The 22,330-nt window shown below is 39.6% G+C and overlaps 1 protein-coding gene and 1 long non-coding RNA gene across 3 annotated transcripts; both read left to right on the plus strand.

The window, feature by feature from the left end:
* Positions 1–954: 954 nt before the first annotated feature.
* On the plus strand, positions 955–10,265 carry LOC127550757 (uncharacterized). Its single transcript, XR_007950945.1, has 2 exons — positions 955–1,675; positions 9,767–10,265. It is a non-coding gene; the product is annotated as an uncharacterized LOC127550757 (long non-coding RNA).
* A 413-nt stretch (positions 10,266–10,678) lies between these two features.
* On the plus strand, positions 10,679–14,288 carry WFDC3 (WAP four-disulfide core domain 3). 2 transcript variants are annotated; one of them, XM_051979916.1, is made up of 5 exons: positions 10,679–11,021; positions 11,885–12,013; positions 12,475–12,606; positions 13,201–13,413; positions 14,060–14,288. In XM_051979916.1, the coding sequence occupies exons 1-5, from the start codon at positions 10,934–10,936 to the stop codon at positions 14,080–14,082; spliced, it is 585 nt and encodes a 194-aa protein (XP_051835876.1). In that variant the 5' UTR covers positions 10,679–10,933; the 3' UTR covers positions 14,083–14,288. The 2 variants fall into 2 exon arrangements, with proteins under 2 accessions (XP_051835876.1, XP_051835877.1); XM_051979917.1 differs by lacking the exon at positions 11,885–12,013 and having other exon boundaries at positions 10,698–11,021.
* The last annotated feature ends 8,042 nt before the right edge of the window (positions 14,289–22,330 follow it).

A 22,330-nucleotide genomic window follows, 5' to 3' on the forward strand; every position in this document is an offset into this window, starting at 1 on the left:
GACAAACAACAAGACAAAACAAAAAAATTATTATGAAAAACAATTTTATTATAGAATTCTAAATCTCTGGATCTATGATTTCAGTAGGAAGAGAACTGAGAAACTGAAATCCAAAGATCAAGTTGTGACTATGTAGAGATAGCAGATTTCATATTTAGAGCAATATTTCTAGTAATATTCCTTTTCATCCCCTAAAGTAAATTTGGACCCAGCCAGCAAAGGAATAATCAAAACTGCTTTAGTACCATGGGTGCATGGACTGTTTGTAGAAGTAGCAACATGTGTTTGTAAGTGAAGCAAACTCTAGTACTTTGCAGAGATACTTCATTCTCTAAGAAAGGGTTGTCTAATACACATAAAAGAGCACACATTAGAAAGAATAAGACAAGAAAGGATACTGACAAATCTGGGAAGGTAGAATTTGAACTAATCAACCAAAGGATCCCATGTTGGGACTAGCATCACAGTAGAATCATAGAATCACATATATGAGGCTAGAAGGGATCTCAAATATCACCTACTCCAAAGACTTCCTTTTGCAGATGATAAGATTGAATCCCAATGAAGTCAAATGACCTGACCAAAATCACCCAGGGAGAGGTAGAGGAAAGATTTGAACCCAGGTTTTCTTGATTCCAGGGCCAGGGCTTTTTCTATTGTACCACATAGCCTCCTCATTAATGGTAATTATGAATTCCTCTACTCCCTCAGAAAACTTTAAGCCTGCTATCCATGGAATATAATCTTCTTAAAGCTAAGGATTAGTTCATTTTTGTATTTGTATCCTCGGCATCTAATCTAATACCTAGAATCATGAGTAGTTAATACTGTGACTCTGATAGAATAGGAATGTGCTAGAATTAAATCAGAACAAATATTAATTTCATGTACCACAAGGACCATTCCCAATCCTGGGGCTTTGGATCTCCCAGATCTTAAATATATGGCTGAACAGATCCTGAGAGTGTCTTTGTGCTTGAAGCTGCAGGAGGTAAAGGGAAGGTAAGGGAAGCCTGACACTGTCAACTTTATAGTTGGGGACCAGGGCACTCAATGTCCTACGGCCTCAAGGGGAGCATAATGGTCCAGAGGCCTGAACCCCTAGGAAGATAGAATTCTCAAAAGAGCTAGGCCCCGCTGCTCCCAAGGGCCACCTAGAGATAAACTCCTCCTTTACCTCCCCCCAACAAACCTGACATAGGCAGGTCTCATTTACCTCCCTTACGCATCTAGCCCCACCCCTTCCTTGGCTTCCTTATAGCCTCCATAGTTTTGTGCCTGATGCAAAATTTAAAAAAAGAGTAGAGAGAAGATCTAAGGGGAGATAGATGCAGAGTCCCCAGACTCACAGAAAAAGTCCCCTTGGTGCCACAGACGAAAAGACTGGGGAACAGAGAGGAGGACAAATTCTGGACCTGAAAGGGGCCTTTTTCTAATATCCAACTTCTTAAACTTACTCTCAGCTCAGTCTTCCTCTACCTCCAGGCTCTCTGTAAGCAGGAGAACCCAGAATTTGGGAGTAGAAAATAGGATCTCAAGCTTTCCTCGGGAGAGTTGAGATGACAAAGCAGCAGCCAAAAGACACATGCTTGGGGTCCGAGCACCAGGAGCAAGCCAGGATGCAATTTCTGTCACCTTCCATCATGACCATCACCTCTGCTGCCCTCAGGACAAGGTGAAGAGTCAACCTGCTGTGGGAGAGGGGGCACTTAGGTGAGGGAGAAGGCAGGCAGCTTGGGGTGCATGTGAGGATGGGGGAAGGGGTGGAGGGGGCAGTCAGGGCTGTTCTCACATATACCTGTCTCGAGACAGGTTACTGCAGGTGGGCCTTCAGCCTAGGCCCCACTGTATACCACACACTGAGGCTTGTGAGAAAGACTCTATGTGATTTTCAGGGTATGTTTAGGGCACATATGCAGTTTAATGTAGTTAAAGAACTTTTGACTAGGAGTTCCACCTGGGTTTGATTCCCAACACAATGACATTCTAGCTGGGGGACCTTAAGAATTTTCCCTCTTTAGGTCTCAGCTTCTTTATCTGTAAAATAAGGATTAAACTCTCTGGTTGTCTCCCTCCTAAGGTTGTGGTAAGAATCAGGTAAGGAAATGAACTTGAATATGCTTTGGGACTGTGAAGCTTTAGGAAGAAATGAGCTCTCATAATTAAGGAGCGAGGGTGAGGTTCCCCTCTGTTCTTACTGAAGGAGTCCCAATCTGGAAGCTTCTCAGTGGCTTTTTCACCCTGCTGATAGAGACAATCAGATCACAGACAGATCTGGGACTAGTCAAACCTCTCATTTTATAGGCAAGTGACTTGGTCCAGGGGGATGAATGACTTGCCTGAGGTTCCCAAGACAGTAAATGTCCAAGATGGGATTTGAACTTAGATGCTCTTGCTCTTTCTACTATATCAGGTTTCCTCTCCTACAAGACCAGACTGCTGTGCTGGAAGGAGGAAGGGAGTAAAATATTCTAGAGACAAAAATTATGGGGTTGGGGAAAGACTAAGCATTTATATAGTACTTACTGTGTGCCAGGTACTATTCTAAGTACTTTTTATAAATATCTTATTTAGTAATGGTAATAACACTGTGCTAAGTGCTTTGCAATTATTATCTCATTTGAGATACAAAACACAAAAATCCTGGAGTGTAGACATTATCATTATATCCATTTTACTGATGAAGAAACTAAGGTTAAGTGACTTGCCCTGAGTCAGCCAGCTAATAAAACTGGACCTAAGGTCTTCCTGACTACAGATCCAGATCTAACCCTTGAGCCATCAGGTGCCTCACAAGCAGTGGTTATTGTGAGGCTTATGGGCCATGAGTCTCAAGAACCAAGAAAGTAGCAAGAGCCCGAGGTGCCCTATTTTTACACCAAGTCCAATGTCAAGAAATAGACTGAGAAAATGAGCCCAAAACAAAACAAAACAAAAAACAAACTTACCACGGTGCCATTATGGTGGCAGGCTCAAGACACAAATGCAGTAGGAAAGAATGACTCCAAAACATCTATAGACAGTGTCTCAGAGAAATACACGGCTTAAGCACAAATTCAACTAGATTTCCTGGAAGAAATGAAGCAAGAGTTGTTTTGTTTTTTTAAAGAGTTTTTAAATGAATGACAGTGGTTGACAAAAAATGGGGAAAAAAAAGAATCTTTAATGAAGCAGAATGCTTCCATGTATTCCTGATTTGAGAGACAGAATGTGAGAGAGAGAAAGAGAGAGAAAGAAAGAGGAGGAAGGAAGGATGGAAGGAATAGAGGGAGAGAGAGGAAGGAAAGAAGGAAGGAAAGAAGGAAGGAAGGAAGGAAGGAAGGAAGGAAGGAAGGAAGGAAGGAAGGAAGGAAGGAAGGAAGGAAGGAAGGAAAGGAGGGAGGGAGGAAGGAAGGGAGGGAGGGAGGGAGGAAGGAAGGAAGGAAGGAAGGAAGGAAGGAGGAAGGAAGGAAGGGAGAGAGGGAAGGAGGAAGAGAGGGAGGGAAGGTGAGACAGAGAGAAAGAAAAGAGGGAAACAGAGAGAGGAGACAGACAAAGAGAAAGAGATAGTGAGAGAGAGAGAGACGTTAGATTTTAAACAAAGAAGGTTGTTGTAATGTGTCCATTGTGTTTAATACTCCATTTGGGGTTTTCTTGAGTGGTTAGCCATTTTGTTCTCCAGCTCATTTTACAGATGAATAAACTGAGACAGGTCTAAGTGATTTGCCCAGGGTCACATAGCTAGTGTCTGGGGCCAGATTTGAACTAATAAGGATGAGTCTTCCTGATTTCAAACCCAGTGCTCTAGCTTTAAACCTAGGAGATAGGAGAAATATTAAAAGATAAAAACAAATAAATAATTATAAGGGATTAAATAAGGATAAATTCCTTATTTCTAATATGAGGAGATAACACATGTGTTTTCTCTGGACTCTATCAATCATCGGGATCATAGAGGTAGAATAATTAGAGAAGATCTAAAAATAGTTCTGTCATGTTCTGAAGATCTTAAAAGAATAGAAAGAGAGGCAAAAAGGAATATAGTGAGGAGGAAGAAAAGAAAGGCTCTTTCTCTCATAATTAGAGCGTGGAGAAGTCTACACAATGAAGGAGGAGAAGGTAGGGAGAACAGTGGATGCTACAACCTCATTCTTACCTGAACTGATCAATGAAGGGAAAAACACGTACAGTCAATTAGATACAGAAATACATCTCACTCAGTAAAGAAAGGGAGAAAGGGAAATTAGAAAGGTAAACTAAGAAAATAATTAATCTCAAGGAGAAAGGAGCTTTTCTTCACATTTGCTTTTCTACTCTGTCTCAACTCTACAGGACAAGATGCTTCCATGCCAGATACTCTCTGGGCTCCCTGCATAGTATGTTCTTAATAAATATTCATTGAATTGAATCTTACTGTGTTCTAGGCACTGAACTTTAGAAATATTATCTGATCTGATCTTCATAACAATCCTGGGGAGTGGATACTATCCTCATTTTACAGTTGAAGAAACTGAGGCAGGTAGGTAACTTGTTCAAGATCACAGAGCTAGGAAATGTCTAAGGCTGAATTTGAACTCCAGTCATCCTAATACCAGGCCAGTACTCTATCCAATGAACCACTTAACTACCTCTTCACTAGTCCTAAGCAAAATAAACAAACAAAAAACCTCTACTCCCACTAAGAATTTGTAAAATATTTATAGCTCTGTTTGAAGTAGCAAAGGATGGGAATTTGAGAGGGTGCCCACAAATTGAGGAATGGCTAACCAATTATATTTTATGTCATATAATGCCATTGTGCTGTTCAAATGGGTTCAGAAAAACCTAGGGAAACTCATATGAACTGACATAGAGCAGAGTGAACAAAACCAGGAAAAGCTATTTATACAAAGACAAAAACTTTGAAAAGATTTAAGAACTCTGATCAGCATAATGACCTATCATGATTCCAGAGGACCTAAAGAAGTTATGGACTTGAGTGCAGACTGTGATGTTTATTTTTTTTTAATGTGGCCAGTGTGGGATTTTGTTTTTCTTTTGTTTTCAAATGGGGTAAAAGGAAGAATGAATAAGGGAGGGTAGGAAGAAATATTTTTGCTGGTCAAAATATATGTGTGTGTGTGTGTGTGTGTGTGTGTGTGTGGCACATTTTAGGAAAAATATTGATAAACTGATACTAATTCAGAAGAGAGTAACCAAGATGAAGAGGGGACTAGAAGCTATATAGTATACAAATCAGACAAAGAGAGTGCAGTGGATAGAGCACTGGGCTTATAACCAGCAAAACCTGAGTTCTAATCTACCCTCAGACACTTAATAGGTGTTTAAGCCTGGTCAAGTCACTTAACCTCTATCTATATCAGTTTCTTCTTCTGTAACATAGGAATAATAATAACATTTATCAGTGTTGTTACAAGGATAAAACGAAATAATAGTTAAATATAAACCTTAAAGTTCTATGGAAATTGTGGTTATTTTTATTAGGTGAAAGAACTGGATCAATTAATTGTGAGAATAGAAGACTTAGGGAGCATATGATGACTATCCAAGTATTTAAAGGATTCCCATGTGGAAGAGAGATTAGATGCTCTGCTTGGCCCTAGAGGACAGGACAGGGCTAGGAGTGAAACAATTGTCATAATGCTACTGATAGTAAATGGCACTTTAAGCTTTTGCAAAATACTGTAAAAACATTATCTTATTTGAGCTTCATGACAACCATGTGGGTCAGTACTATTACTTGAAGGTAAACATTGTTCCATTTGTTATTTTACAAATCTAGCTTAGCACCATATCTTGTATCTAGTAGAAGTCTAATATATAGTTGTTGAATTTAATTACTGAGTTATAGCTCCCCTTTTGAACAAGAAGAGAATGAGATTCAAAGGTTGTGATTTGTCCATGGCCACACAGCTAGTAAGTGCTGGAGTCCAGACCAGAATCTTTCTTTCTGACTCCCAGTCCTGCACACTAGGCCATGGAAGAGAATGATTGAGGAATGGAGCTGACAAGGGTTACCTTTGTTACTGCTACCATCGCTATTGCAGCGGGTAGTAATGGCAGAGAAGCAGATCTAGGGACAATGTAAAGAAAAAATTCTTAACTAAAATTGTTCCAAAGTTGAATGGACTGCCTTGGGAGATAGTAAGTTCCCCATCACTGGGGGTCTTCAAAAAGCTCAATAGTCACTTCTTGGGAGTATTATAGAGGGCACTTCAGTCCAGGTAGAGATTAACCAATAAAGAAGTATTTATTAAGCACTTACTTCATGCCAATCATTGTGCTAAGAAAGGCAAAAAACAAACAAAAATAATTCCTGCCCTCACAGAGGAAGACAATCTATAAACAGCCAGATATATATATATATATATATATATATATACACACACACACATATGTGCATATACACACACATGTATAATAATAGCTAACATTTATATAGTACTATGTGCCCAGTGCTTTATAAATATCATCTCATTTGATATTCATGACAATCCTGCGACATTATTATCCCCATTTTACAAATGAGAAAATTGAAACAGAAGTTAAATGAATTACTTAGAGTCACACAGTAAGTGTCGGGGGCAGAATTTGAACTCAAGTCTTAATGACTACAGGCCCAGTAGTCTAACTACTGTGTCACTTAATGTTCATTTAATCAAGCCCCATCTCAATTCTCTTTTATGAAGGTAATAAAATCTTACAAAGCTTAGGAGCAGCTAGGTGATACAGTGCATAGATGATTGTGGACCTTCATTCTCAAAGAAGAACAAAATTATAGAATCTAGTGTGTCCAACTGTGGCTGATCAGATCAATATGAACTTGGAATGCTCTGTCACAGGTCAGACACAAATAGTCCCTATGAACAACTGGGATAGTTTTTTCTGAGCTAATTCAATTCAGTTTTGCTCATAAAGCAGAGCACCTTCTTTGATGAGGGCATGCTATGCCAGGTAGTCCTGTGCCAGTGTCTCCCATGTCATACAATCAGCTCTAAAGTTCTTAAGAGAAATCTAGAGAGTGTCCTTGTATTGCTTTTCCTGACCACCTTGTGAGTGCTTGCCCTGTGAGAATTCTCCGTTAATCAGCAGCTATGGAGTCAGGAGAATCAAAGTGTGTAACCCCGGACAAGTGACTTACTCTCCATTGCCTCCAAAAACAAAAACAAAAAGTCCTTAAGCTGAAACTTTAAAATTGGAACTTGGAATCACATGAAAAAAAAGTTTTTTTAAGGATGATAGCATATTTACTGCCTTTAAATAATTTTTTAATTCTATGTCTCCAAATTCCATTCACATTATATTTAGAACTTAATTGCATGGAAAGATATGGTTTGAGACATTTTGAAGCACACCACAAATTTTTAAAAATAAAAAAAGACTGATGATCTTTTCTATTTCAAAATTCTGGGGTAGGGTTTGTGCAACAGGTCCTTTATTGAGGGTAAGATAAAGTTGGAGGACTTTGCTGGCCCCTCTCTAATCTGATCTAGCATAACGTCTCTGAGCTGCCAGGCTGAAGTTGTGTCATCCCTGAAGAAGGCTTACTTGTAGGCTTTGGGCCCTCCAAAGCCTCCTGATATGCCCCCTGACTCTGTGGGCACAGTAGAGCAGATTGGATTTGAAGTTAGAGGCCCTGTATTGAAATCTTAAAGCTCACATTTACTATCAGCCTGACCATGGGCACACAACCTTCCTGTGTCTCAGTTACCTCTTTTTTAGAGGACTGGACTGAGAGATCTCTTAAATCCCCTCCAGTTCTATATCTATGATCTAAGGTTCTTTCCTTCATTCATGTTTCTAGTCTTGAAGTCTTCCAAGATTCCACATGAAATCTGTGATTTCTATAAGATATTTTCAAGACAAGGAAACACCTGAACTTAGCAGCAATGTCTTCTTAGGATACCAAAATGGCCAAAATGAAGCTAATTTTCCACAACTATAACTCCAGTCCTGGGAGACAAAGGAGTCCTAGTTCTACCATTAGGCTCACTGGAACATTGAAAAAGCCATTTTTCCTTTTCCAGTTTCAGTTATCCATTTTAAAATGAGGGTACTAGTTGATCTCTTAAGACCCTTTATAATTCAAACATTTTGCCTTTTGTTTTAAGGTCCTTTCTATTTCTAACACAGTTTCTCCTAAGCTCACCTCCATTTGTTTTAAACTCACCTCCAGCTCTAAGTGTGTGTTTTGTATACTAAGCTTCCTTTCAGATCTATCTCTGATCCTCTATGATCTAAGGATATTTATGAGTGGGAAAGATGAAAAAGGTCTAGGTCTCCAAGGAAGATATTTCATTCTGGGTAGAGAAGAATGTCTATAAGGTCTTTCTGGCTATGAGGGGCAGATAGCAAGGAGAGAGACAACAACAGGATATAGCAATATTAACTAATATTTATACAGTGTTTTAAAAATACTAATTCATTTTATATTCAAATTTAGCCCAATTCTTAGATGATTTCATATATTTGAGAACATAACTCAAGTTCCCACCTTTGGACCACTCTGGACCATAAGTCTTTCCCTTAAGACTCTTTTCACATTTCCCTTTCCTCTCTTAGGCAGCCCCCTAAGCTGAAGGTATTGTCCATGGTTCTGATTGTCACTTTATATTTTGTGAATATAAACAAAGTTGTCATCCTTAAGGAGTCACTCTTAAGGAAACAAGGATGAGTTTCTTGTTCACAGGATTTTTATTTCTAAACCTAAAAGGTTTTTTAAGGACCATCCAGTCCAACATTATTCATTCCTTTTATAAAGATAAAAGGAGAAGCAAATTGTCCAATAAATACTAAAGCAAAGCTGATATTTGAACTGAGGTCCTTTACCTCCAAATCCAGTTTTACCACCATACTATAATGCGAGTCAGATGTTTTTTGCAGAATATTCATGAAAAGAGATAGATAGATAAATAGGTGACATTTATGAAGTATTTATGATGTGCCAAGCACTTGGGACTAAATAAAGACAAAGAAGATAGTCGCTACTCCCAAAGTTTATTCTAATGGGGAAATATTAGACATAAAGAGATTCTGAAAAGCAGAGGAGAGGGAAAAGGCAATCCCTGGGAAGATATGGCAAAAAAAAAAATCAAACAAAACACCTCATTAATAAGATATAAGGGATGAAATCCAAATTTTTAGAGGAATAGATAGTCAGAGAGTGGAGCCATGGCAAAAAAACTACAGGAACTGATGATGGTATTAAGCAAGTGGTCCTGCTTCCCCACAAAATAAGGAAAGAAAAAATGCAAAACAACCTGAATTATACAGGAAAGGCCTTGAGGATTCAAAACCAATTTAGGTGGATCTTGGTCATGCTGCTGGGCTCATTACCAGAGAATCATATCTAGTCTTATTATCAGAGGTTAAGGAAGCAGCCAGCTACCATTTTCTAGAAATGTAAAAGACAGTGAAACTTTTGAGCCAATGGACCCGAGGACCTGAGCATTGAATGACTCTGAAACTGACCAGATGCCTCTTCTCTTTCTGGATTCTCTCAAAGAAGTGTCTAAAATGATCTCTAAGTCTTCCCCATAGGATTGATATAATGATCACGTAAGATATGTTATTTGCAAACTTTAGTGCACTATACACACACCAGATATTATTCTTAGTTTACTTAGAATGTGGGATAATTCCACTCAGAATAATGAAGTTTCATCTAAAATGCTTGGAAGTTCTATGTAGAATGGGGGAGAGTCCATTTGGAGGCAAAGAAATCCATATCGAATGATAGTGAATCATATCTGTAACATTACAGGGGGGACTCCCATTTCTTTCTCAGGATTTTGAAGGATAATCAAATGACCATCCATCTGCTCCATCAGAATGTCAAGACAGCTAGAGGAAAATCTCCATCAATTTTGGTGGCCCTTCTTTGGAAGACATGAACAAAAGTCACCTGAAATAAGAAGACAAAACAGACTGAGTTGTACCATTAAAAGGAGAACCCACAACAGGGAAGCTACAGATACAATGAAGCATCAAAACATTGTCTTCTATATATGATATGAAAATATTGGGAACAGTAAACTATGGCCTGGAATCATGGGAAAGAGGGAGATGGGGAGCATAGTTCTCAATTCTAAAATATTCAGCAATTATATCCTTCTCTGAGAGTTATGAAACAGAACCACATAACCAAACTAGTGGAAGAAACCCTTTCTCAGAAAGTTTCTAAGTTTTTTTTTCTGTTGTTAATCTGAAAAGCTTAATAGTATGCATAATTGTTAGTATAATGCTTGAAAACTAAGCATACATGATAAACAAATCACATAAATTACTGCAATTAATATTATTTCTACCATCAAACCCAACTTTTCATGATTTTCCAGAATGGATGATAGTAAGGTGTCCATCTGGCTATGCTCCTTTAGAAAGAATTCTATCTAAGAGTAGAGGGATGGACATAATGACTCCAACTCCAGGTTCTTTGATACCATCTTCTCTATGGAAACAATTTCCAACTTCTTTCTTCTGTTATTGACACACTCCTTTCTACTGTACCCTTCTCATTCCTTCCTCTCCACCCATTCCCCATTCCCTTTAGGTCCCTGGGTCTAAGGCAATATCCATGGTTCTGATGGTAGATGTCTTATACCTACTTGCTGAGTTGATCTTTGGATAAATAAGGAGGGTTTCTTGCTAATTTCAGATGAGATATTTGATCCTGGGACCATCAGGAACCTCTCAGGCCTGAAGGGTTGCAGAGATACTTACCCCTCACCAGCAGGAAGCAAGCTAGCTGAAGGTTCTTCACGGCTGGGTGCCCAGGCACAAGCTGTTCTATCCAAAGCACTTCCCTGAGGGCATCAGGATGCTCTTTAGAGCTGGACCTGTGAGGCAGTCTGGAGGAAGCTGAACTGAGCCCCTCCCAGAGGCGATCAGTCCCCACCCCCAGGTATAATCCCTAGCCCCAGACTGGGCTCTCCCACCCACTCTCAACAACACCATGAAGCCCACCCTGCTCAGCCCCTTTCTGATGTTCCTAACCTTCTCTCTGCTGCTACCTCCACTGATGGGGAGCTTTCTTTTTAAAGGTATCTGTTTATTGGGGACTTAGGAGAACTTGGGGATCAAAATTGTACAGGAAGGAGGCCTGAGCTAGCCTTGGGGATTAGTGGGGAGTTGAGGACGCTTGGTACTCTTTCCCTTATACAGGAAGGTTATAGAAACTAGGAAAGGCTGAGAATCCTGAGTGTTTGTATAGATTCTGGGAATCCAAGTCTTTCTAGAAAAGCTGGAGGGAGAAAGAGGGACAAATGATAGAGGCAAAGACAGAGACAAAGAGAGAGCTTGCCAGAGGGCAAGTGCCCTGGTGTACTAAGTCCCAGAGCCCAGGATCCAGATCCAGTGATCACGACTCCAGAAAAAATTTTAGGCTAAATGCCTGGATTTAGGGCCCCAGTTCAGGGTTAAATGATCCCATCAGGGCTTGGGGCTTATTGTCAGGGCCAGAGCAGTGCCAGGTGGGGGGACTAAGATCACAATTATACTGATAATGCCACTCTTCTCTTGCCAATACTACCACCAACTGATCCTGGCATGGCCCCTTCTCAGGACGCTCAAGTGAGTGCTAAAACCTGGGCTAAAAAAGGTTGGGCTGGGATGGCTTAGGATGGAATAGGGCAGAGTATCGTCCCCCTATGTACATAGACATTTGGGGTAGTATGTTGTTTCGGATCTTGGTCTGGATGTCTATGTTTGATTATATGTCTTTATTTATTTGTATGGGGTGGGGTGCAAAAGCCTAAATAATTGAATTGTAGGTTAGTGTATTAAAGTCCAACTTGTGTTAATGAGTCACAGAAGAAAGTGGGGTTTGGGGTATACATGCCCCCGTCTAGTTTAACCTTAGTGGGTTTGGTACCTGTGCTTTTCCCTAATATATATCTTATAATAGATCCTACAAAGACATCCCACAAAAGTGCTCCACCTTCTTCCTTGGAGTCTAGTTACTCTTTTACTAGTACTGAGAATACCACACAAGTCCCTGAACATACAGGGATCACTTTGAAGGATTCAGCTTCAGGTAAGATTCTTTGCTGCCTTCCACTTACCTACACCCTACTCTAAAGCCAGGAACCAAAAAGTCAGAAATCATGTTAGATGTTTGGAGATGGGGTTATGTAGGAAGTGGAGGAGTAGAGGGAATAGGGGAAGGGGTTCTAAGACTTCCCAAACAGCAGAGCTTCCTGGAAGCCCAGGCCTAGAGATGAAATGGGGCAGCAATGAGTTCCCAGACCACAAATGAAGACAATGGAAAAAAAATCCTGGTTTGAAAGACTTGGACTCCAGTTCTGACTCTATCACTAAGTATCCTTGTAATGGGACCATTAGTTTCCTTTTTCTGGGCTCATTTCTTCCTCTTCCTCTACAAAATGAAGTTGAGGTCCTTTCCAGCACTTACATTTATGGGTATTATATTCTAATATCCCTTCTAGCACTGACATTGTCCCTTCTTATTTATGACCTTCCATGATTCCCTTGTAGAGAAACCAGGCCAATGTCCTAAGGATTTCCTTCCATGCAAAGAGCTATGCCATGGAGATGACTCTTGCCCCCATGGACAGAAATGTTGCAGCACAGGCTGTGGGCACACGTGCCAGGGAAACATTGAAAGAGGTAAGTTTGTACATTCAGAGTCTGATCACCAAAGACTGTTTACAATCCATTCAGAGCCCATTCTCAGAGAAGGTACCAGGATGAGAAGAAAAATGTATGCCCTCAACTCTACCCCTAAATGCTGTAAACTTACCTAGAGACCTCAGCTCCTACAAGGGACTCATCTTGACATCATGTGGCCAAGAAGGAAAGTTAATTATAACAAAAGGACTGGGTTCATGTATCACTAACTGTCTCACTGGACCTCATTTTCCTCATCTCTAAAATTATGAGATAATTCAAATAAGTCATATAGCATAATGAGACTAGAAAAGATCTTAGAAGTCATCAAAGAAAGAGCTGAAGTCCAAAATCACAGAGTGATTCAGAACAAGGCCTCCTGACTCCCAAACCAAGATTCTGTATCCTAACATGCTTCTTCTTACATTCTAGGAGTTATCTCCTAGACTTATGTCTTTAGGGGCTTCAAGTTCTCAAACTTTCTGACTTCAGTCAGTAGTTAAGTCTGAATTATGCTTCTGTATAAAACTGGGTTCCAAAGAAGAGCTTGTGGCTGATGATCTGTTTCTCTTCCCTTTCCTTCTCTTTACATAGGACGGTCTGGCCATTGTCCGTTTATCCTCCAGAACCTTTGTATAACAAGCTGCAAAATTGATGAGAACTGTCCACATAGAGAGAAATGCTGCAAGTCGGGCTGTGGTCAGTTCTGTGTGGCCCCTCTCCTAACTGAAAACTCCACCCAAATTCCTGAGGAGGAGCCTTCCCCGCAAAACTTTACTGAGATTCCAATCTCTGAAATACCTCCAGGTATACATAGCCTTCATATTCTCAGATTCATTTACTATATATTCATTTACTATATTCCTATCATGTATTGGTTCTGTGCTATTTGGGTGAGATGCTGAGGAGAAGAGTACCTTCTGGGAGCCCACAGTCTATAGGGAGACATAACAAGAGAGATAATCCAATCAGTCTATATCAAGTGCCCTGAGAGAAGTACAATCAGGAATCTATACAGGGAAAAGAGATCCTTTTGTGCTGAGATGATCAGTGAAGGCTTCTTGGAGGAGATGGGCCTTACAGAATGCATAACCTTAGATGAGAAAATAGGAGAGGACATTCCAAAAGCCTGGGTGGGAATTAGTGCTTTGTGACTAGGGGACAATAAGGAAATCAGTCAGGCAGTAACAGAAAGCTTATTTAGGGGAGATGTGGGAGGTAAAAGAGGGATAAGTGGCTTGAATCCAGGATATAAAGAGCCTCATATGCTAGGCTAAAGGAGTTTGGATTCAATCTTGTAAGAAAGGTCCATGAAAGGCTTTTGAAAGGAATAGGAAAAAAAACAGTTGAGAAAGATACTCCTCTTCTGAATACTAGGCATGGAGAAGCCTGACCTCAAAGTAAACATCCCACCCAATTCACTCCATCCTGTGTGACAAAATATCTCTTTCAGTTCCAGAAACCCAGGTGAACTAGGTGACCTGATGTTCCAGAACTTTCTTGACCTCAGGAATGGCTGGACTTCAATGGCCTCCTGGGGTCCCTGACATTGGGGAATGAATGGCCCTACTCAATGACCCCTCAGTATTGCCCCCATTGCTCTTCTAGAACCCTGCAACACAGCTTTGAGGAGGGAGGGGATTCTTTGGGCTGTTCCTCCCCAATAAATGCTGATGTTTGTACTTCCTGTCTGTTCTGATTCTGGGGAAAGGGATTAAGATTATAAAATAAGCAAATGCATGAAGTTATTTAAAATTATTCTTTCTAGAAGCTCTGCCCTTCAAGGCAAAGAGGTTGGAACTAGTCTATGATTTGATATATAAGCCCTAGGAAGTATCTTTGAAGTCCAAGTACTTTAAAGTAGGCTTAAAGATGGTGTTTGTCTAGAATCACAGAGCTAGCAGTAAGCAGCTGAGATGGTGTCTGTATCCAGGCCTTCCTGACCCCAAGTCCAGCACTCTGTCACCTATTCTGAACAATTATATAAAGTCCCTTTTCCAGGGTTCATCCTAGTGGGGAGGGTCCCTAAGATCTGCAATTTATAAGTTCTTGTAGGTCCAACCAAGTTGAAAAGGCTTAGAGAGTAGGTCTGACCAACAATAGACTCCAAAGTCTGCTCTCCAAAGAGCCTTGCACCTAGCTAAGCCCAGCCAAGCTCACTGCCAGAGACCCAGGGAAGATGATCAGTTTTCAGCCACTGTAACTTATAAAGACACCTACTAAGTCATGGAGGGTATGCCTAGGATCAAAGGAAAGGATTGTTTGATAATTACCTGGTCCAAATTCTCATTTTATAAATAAGGAACTTGAGGCACAGAGGTTAAAGTGATTTGCTTAAAGTCACACAAATAGTATATTGTGATCTCTAGGTTAGTGAAAAAAGTGGCTATCTGGAAGAAACTGGAGATTTTTTTAAAGTATATTATAGTTCACATTTACCTAAGGTTTATAATTCATTCAGTTATTAAGTCTTCACAACAACCCTATGAAGGATTCTGGGAATGTTAATCTTGAAGAAATTAAAGATCAGAACAATAGTGACTTACCTGCATCACATAGTTAACAAGAAGGAAAGTCAGAGGAAGCTGAAATAGAGAATATGGCAAGGACAGAGTCCAAGTGTCCTCCACCAAAGCTCTGACCACCTTCCCAGCAACACATTAACATGAAACACCTAGTCAATATTCAACTGATGGAAAACCCAGAAACCCAGATGTACCTGATCTGGATAGGAGCATACTCCTCCACTTAGGGTCTGAAGGCAAGGTAGGTCAGAGTCAGAATCCTAGGGGAACAGAGTAAACTCTCGGGAATATTTTGTCCCCAAGCTAAAGCCTGGCTCATTGAACTCCCAGGGGTCTGAAGAAGCTAGCACCTAGGGCAATCTAGGCAGCTGGATGGGAGAAGCCAGTAACACCTTACTTATCTAGCCTGGCCCCCTGCCTTTTGACAAGTCCTAAAATAAAGCAGAAGTAAATGGACCAGGTTTGTATCCGTTCTACCTGTCCACCTCCCACTCCTAGACTCTGTGTTCCTAGGCTAAGCCAAGGTAGGCTTCCTTCCCAAGGTTATCCTGGTACCTTTTCTCTCTCTCTCCTCTCCACAAGTGTAGCTTTAAAGACAGGGGCAAGGGCAGGCATATGTTGTGGAAGAAGTCAGTTTATCCTCCACTCAGCTACCAAAGTGATCTTCTGGAAGCATAGATCTGACCACGTCACCTTTCTTCCAACCTGACCCACTCCTACTTTTCCAGTCTTCTCCCTTCCCCCTCCCCCATTACATCTTAAAACTTTTTTTGGCTATACATGTACATTCATGTTTTTATATATTTCCTTATGAATCATGTTGGGAGAGAAAAATCAGAACAAAAGGAAAATAACCATAAGGAAAAAAAAGAAGAAAAAAAAAGTGAACACACAGCATGTGTTGATTTACATTCAGTCTCCTTAGTTCTCTCTCTGGATGCAGATGGCATTTCCAGAGTTTACTGGGATTACCTTGGATAACAGAACTGCTGAGAAGAACCAAGTCTGTCATAGTTGATCGTTGCATAAACTTGCTGTTACTAAGTACAATGTTTTTCTCCTTATTTTGCTCAACACCATTTCATGTAGATCTTTTCAGGCCTTTCTACCTTTCTAGTCTTCTTACACTTACTCCCCTCCATGAACCCTACAATGGAATGATTCTGGACTTCCTGTTCTTACTCAAACAGTACTAACTCCCACTCCTGATAAAGTACCAGGTTCTGGGAGAACAGTTCAGAATATGCAAAATTCATAAAGGTCTTCTCATAGTCACAAAGGAGCCCTTTATCTTGTCAAAGGACTAAATAGACAAGATAGTTTCCATGCCTTTTCACTGGGCTATATCCCATGCCTTCTCTTCTCAACTCTAGCTTCTGGCTTCCTCCATGGCTTAAAAAGGCTTTTCCTGAACTGCACATGTTTAACATATATTAAATTACTTGGCATCTAGAGGAGAAGGTGAGGGAAAGAGAGGGAAAAAATTTGGAGCACAAGCTTTTGCAAGGGTGAATGTTGAAAATTATCCATGCAAATTTCAAAAATAAAAATCTTTAATTAAAAAAAAAAGCGGCTTTTCCCAATCCCTTCCACTGTTGGTGCCTTTCTTTTGGGATTATTGCTCATTTACACTTATATATCTTGTGTGTACATAGGATGTTGTTTCCCCCTTTAGACTGTGAGCTTCTTGAGAATACGGACTGTGTTTTTTGCATTTTTTTTTGTAATCCCAATGCTAACTATGATATCTGGCACATAGTAAGCACTTAATACTTTATTATTATTTACTATGAGGGCCCTTGTTCAGGAATGGCTGCCTTGGTCCACATGAAGAAGAGTCTCTGGGAAATCCTGGTTGTTGCTTGCTAGCTTAGTTTCTTCACTTGTAAAACATAGCTGATTGGAGTAGATGATCTCTAATTTAATTCAATAGGCAGTTAAAATCTATTCTAGCTCTATTTTTCTTTAAAATTATGAGAACTAAAAAAAAAAATTATGAGAACTATTCTGAGTCCCCAAAGTGCTAATTATTAACAATACTGACTTTAGCAGTCACAATAGGTGATATGTTTATAGTGCTTAAAAGCTTCTTTTGGGGTGTCATTCAGTCATGTAAATGACCTTATTTTACAACATACCATTGTGGTATTAACAATGGTTATAACTGGATCTGCATGGAGCCCCCAGAAGATAATGGAGATATTTCAAAGGATGGGACTTTAGATATGATTTATTCTCCTCCTGCTTCTTCTTTCCTTTTTCCAATGAATCAGGTTGATTAACTGGATAGTTGATTGTTCAATCTTTTTTCTCAAAGTGGACTAATGAGATCAGAAAGACGATGTTTTTATTTGTGCATGAATCAGATTTGAGAGAGGCAGATGAGGGGGAAATGGAAAACAAGGAAGTGTCAGGATCTGGAGGAGAAAAAAGAAGGAAGAAGTCAGGTACTAAGGAAGATGGCAAAGTTGGCAGATTTGATCTTCAGCACTTCCCAGATGACTTCCTTCTCTGGCCTTCAGCCACATATACTTATTTCTGCCATGTTTTTTGTTCTACATTTCCCAGTTATTCCCATCTAGTAAATTTCGTTCCGCTCAGGGCCCAAGGAATAAACTGGCTTACTTGAGAAAATTACGTTAACCCCCACACTCTCCCCTGAAGAGAGAACATCTTCATATAATAGAAAGTACTATGGACTGTATATGAATTCTAGATTTAACATAATGTAATAAGTTACTTTCCCATCCTCCCAACCCCTAACTCATTGGCAGAGATATGTAGATTGGTCTTTGCTGGATTCAATAAAGATCTCACAACTGGCTCAGTCTAATCAGTTAAATATATATCCCAGATCCTTGAACAATGGGCTGGATTTTATTTCATTTAGAATAGCAGTTCTCAAAGTGTGGGTTGAGAACCACTAGGGGTTCCTGAGACTTTCAAAGAATCCAGAGGTCAAACTATTTTTATAATAATACTAAGACATTATCTGCCTACTAAAATACTATTCCCTTTTCCAACTTTATGTGTATGTAAGGTTGAATTTTCTTCATGCATTTCAAAATAACACATTTTAACAGATTGAATTCAGAAAAAGATATGTCTTCTATTAAGCCAGACATATAAAATACTGCTATTCTTCATTTTGGAAAAAAAAAGTTATTTTTCATTTACAATGTTATTTATTTAATATAATGGGTTTATTATTATTTTAAATTAAATTATGAATATTTTTAAATTGTTATCAATTTTAATTTCTAATATGGCAAATACAGATAGATATGACACACAAACAAAAGCTCTTCGGGGTCCTCAATAATTTTCAAGAATATAAAAAAGACTTATGATCAAAAGTCTGAGAACCATTAATCTAGAATATGATAATTGATTGAGGGCAAGGACTTTTTTCTCTACCTAGAATCACATAACTCAAAGCTATTAAGGTCATAGGAGTGTAGGTTTAAAATTCAAAGAGACCTTAGAGGTCATCTAATCCAATCCCTTCCTTTTCCTGATAAAAAGAAACTGAGCCTGAGAAAGAATAAATCCCTTTCTCAGTGTTACCCAGATGTGATGGCTGAAATTTAAACTCATCTGACTTCAGATTCTGACTTCAAATTCACCATTTGTTATCTATTCCAGGAATTCTTAACCTGGGGTCCACAAGTCTTGGGGGTAACTCCTAGATTCCAGGAGATCCTATGAACTTAGAGATGTAGAGGGAGGGAAATCATATCTTTTTTTTTCATTAACTTTTAATTGAAATCTAATATTTCCTTCAGCTGTGAATTTTAAAAAATAAACAAATTATTACTTGGAGAAGTCCACAGGCTTAACCAAATTGCCAAAAGGAGCTATGACATTCAAAGGTTAAGAGCCTCTGACCTAATCATTTTATAGATGAGGAAACTAAGGCCCAAAGAAGCTTAAGTGTCTTTCCCATGGTCACACAGATATTAGGTAGCTAGGATTTCAACCCAGGTCTTCTGACTCCAAACTTATTATGTGTTCATCTAGTCCAACCTCTTCATTTTGCAGAATAAGAAACTGAGACCTAGATAAATCACATTAATATAAATAATAGAACTGCGTAATTTTTAAAAAATTTGTTGATTTCAAATTCAATCATCTTCCTCCACTCTATCCCATCATAAAAGTTCACCTACTCTCAGTTGATTCAAAGTTCTTCTTCCCACTGAAGCTAGAAAGCTGGTGTTCCAATAGGTACTCAGAATACAGGGTCTCATAGCTATTTTTCATGTTATTACCTTACCCCACCACCCACTACTTCCTGAAAACAGGTAGGTCATTCTTTCCCATCCCAGATTTATCCTCTGCCCAGACCCCTGCTGGGCTCCTAAAATAGGAGTAGATTGTTCTCTGGACTGGGGCCAGACCTAACCAGGCACAGCCAGGATGAAAACATAATGTACTATGAAGCAGATGGATGAATACAGGTGAGAATCTTCCAGGAGTAGGTGGAGGGATATATGTGTGTGGGGGGGGGGTAATATCCACACACACAATTGCTGCAACAAGGTTTAGGAGAATCACATGCCCTTGGCTCTTTACCCTCCTCCCCCATTTGTTGGAGTGGAAGCAAATCTTTCCAGGCTGTTTACAGGGAGTTATTGTAATATGGTGAAAAGAACTCTGGCTTTGTCAAAATGGGTTCATGACCTAGGCATAAAGAATGAGATTATAAATAAATTGGAAGAGCATAGGATAGTTTACCTCTCAGACCTGTGGAAGAGGGAGGAATTTATGACCAAAGAAGAACTAGAGATCACTATTGACCACAAAATAGAAAATTTTGATTATATCAAATTGAAAAGTTTTTGTACAAACAAAACAAATGCAGACAAGATTAGAAGGGAAACAATAAACTGGGAAAACATTTTTACAATCAAAGGTTCTGATAAAGGCCTCATTTCTAAAATATATAGAGAATTGACTCTAATTTATAAGAAATCAAACCATTCTCCAATTGATAAATGGTCAAAGGATATGAACAGACAATTGTCAGATGAAGAAATTGAAACTATTTATAGACATATGAAAATATGCTCCAAATCATTATTAATCAGAGAAATGCAAATTAAGACAACTCTGAGATACCACTACACATCTGTCAGATTGGCTAGAGTGACAGGGAAAGATAATGTGGAATGTTGGAGGGGATGTGGGAAAACAGGGACACTGATACATTGTTGGTGGAATTGTGAACACATCCAGCCATTCTGGAGAGCAATTTGGAACTATGCTCAAAAAGTTATCAAACTGTGCATACCCTTTGATCCAGCAGTGTTTCTACTGGACTTATACCCCAAAGAGATACTAAAGAAGGGAAAGGAACCTGTATGTGCCAAAATGTTTGTGGCAGCCCTGTTTGTAGTGGCTAGAAGCTGGAAAATGAATGGATGCCCATCAATTGGAGAATGGTTGAGTAAATTGTGGTATATGAACGTTATGGAATATTATTGGAATGACCAGCAGGATGAATACAGAGAGGACTGGCGAGACTTACATGAACTGATGCTGAGTGAAATGAGCAGAACCAGGAGATCATTATATACCTCAACAATGATACTGTTTGAGGATGTATTCTGATGGAAGTGGATCTCTTCAATAAAGAGAGCTAATTCAGTTTCAATTGATCAAAGATGGACAGAAGCAGCTACACCCAAAGAAAGAACACTGGGAGATGAATATAAACTGCTTGCATTTTTGTTTTTCTTCCCGGGTTATTTATACCTTCTGAATTCAATTCTCCCTGTGCAACAAGAAAACTGTTCAGTTCTGCACACGTATATTGTATCTAGGATATACTGTAACCTATTCAACATGTAAAGGATTACTTGCCATCTGGGGGAGGGGGTGGAGGGAGGGAGGGGAAAAATCGGGACAGAAGTGAATGCAAGGGATAATGTTGTAAAAAATTACCCTGGCATGAGTTCTATCAATAAAAAGTTATTTAAAAAAAAAAAAAGAACTCTGGCTTTGGGATCAGAGTACCTGGGTTTGAATTTTGGTTCTGCTACCTGGGCCTCACTTTCTACTATGACACAAATGAGGGAGTTAGACTAAATTGCCTATAAGATCTCTTCCAACTGATATTACATCTTATATCTGTGTATTCTTCCCTTACTCCCTACCTTCAGAAGCCTCATGTCTATTAACCTAAGCATGGAAATCACTTTTAGTTCATTAGTTCACCTGAGGCAGAAATTGGATTTTCCTGAAATGGACATGACTTATAAGTGGAAAATAATAAAAACTATTATCTAGGGAAGTGGCTACCAGAACACGGCAGAAAATTTCTAATACATCTGTAATCAACAGACTATAGTCAACTAAGGAAACTTGGGTTTAAATCCCCAGTTCTGTTCTCTAGGGCCTGCATGATCATGGACAAATCCTTTCCCCACTCTGGACCTCAGTTTTCTACATCTGTAAAAATGATGGAATTGGACAATCTCTGTGATTCCTTCTAGCTTTAAGGCTTATGACCCTATGACCCACAGAGATCTGTAAAGCTTCACTATCAGCAAGATTGAGTATGGACTGATTAAGGGAATCAGGGGATGATAGGAGAGAAGGTGGTCACCTAAGGTGGATGAGTACCAGCTACTAGGAATAACCAAACCCTTTTCACAGCCAGATGACAAAACAGTTATGGAAACAGTTTACTTGTCCCACCAGGTTAGTCTGTCCTTAAAATAGCTTAAAAAAGAAAGGAGGAAGACTCTTATTCCAAGATGAAGGCCTTATTATCCAGGACCCCAGATCCCAGAGATGTCTCTTGGATGTCTTGGAGTTGAAGTGAAGGGGGAAATTTCTAGACATTTTGATGCCTTCCATTCTGGGTATATGGACACTCTCTGTTCTGCCTGGGGCACTTCCCTGAATGCCTCAGGATGATCCTTAGATCTAACCTCTATGTAAATAGAGTCCTGACAGAGCTGGTTGGGCTCAGCCCCAACCAACTACCCCCCCTTCACTGAGGAGATATAACATCCATCCTGGATCATCCCCCCAGTACTTCTCAAAAAACAATATGAAAGTGCTCATTCTGTGGCCCCTCCTGACCTTGCTCATCTCCTTCCTACTGCCTCCAGTATCAGAGGCACATCAGAATTACTAGGTATGAACAGGGAGGCTTCCCAGAGATAGGTGCCATCCTATCCCTATCCCTC

Source organism: Antechinus flavipes, chromosome 2 (assembly GCF_016432865.1).
Source record: "Antechinus flavipes isolate AdamAnt ecotype Samford, QLD, Australia chromosome 2, AdamAnt_v2, whole genome shotgun sequence".
Taxonomy (NCBI): Eukaryota; Metazoa; Chordata; class Mammalia; order Dasyuromorphia; family Dasyuridae; genus Antechinus; species Antechinus flavipes.

Coding starts and splice junctions, on each gene's coding strand:
- WFDC3 (XM_051979916.1), top strand. CDS start 10,934: ATGAAGCCCACCCTGCTCAGCCCCTTTCTGATGTTCCTAACCTTCTCT. Junction 11,022..11,884: donor GGGGAGCTTTCTTTTTAAAG/GTATCTGTTTAT, acceptor ATCTTATAATAG/ATCCTACAAAGACATCCCAC. Junction 12,014..12,474: donor TTTGAAGGATTCAGCTTCAG/GTAAGATTCTTT, acceptor ATTCCCTTGTAG/AGAAACCAGGCCAATGTCCT.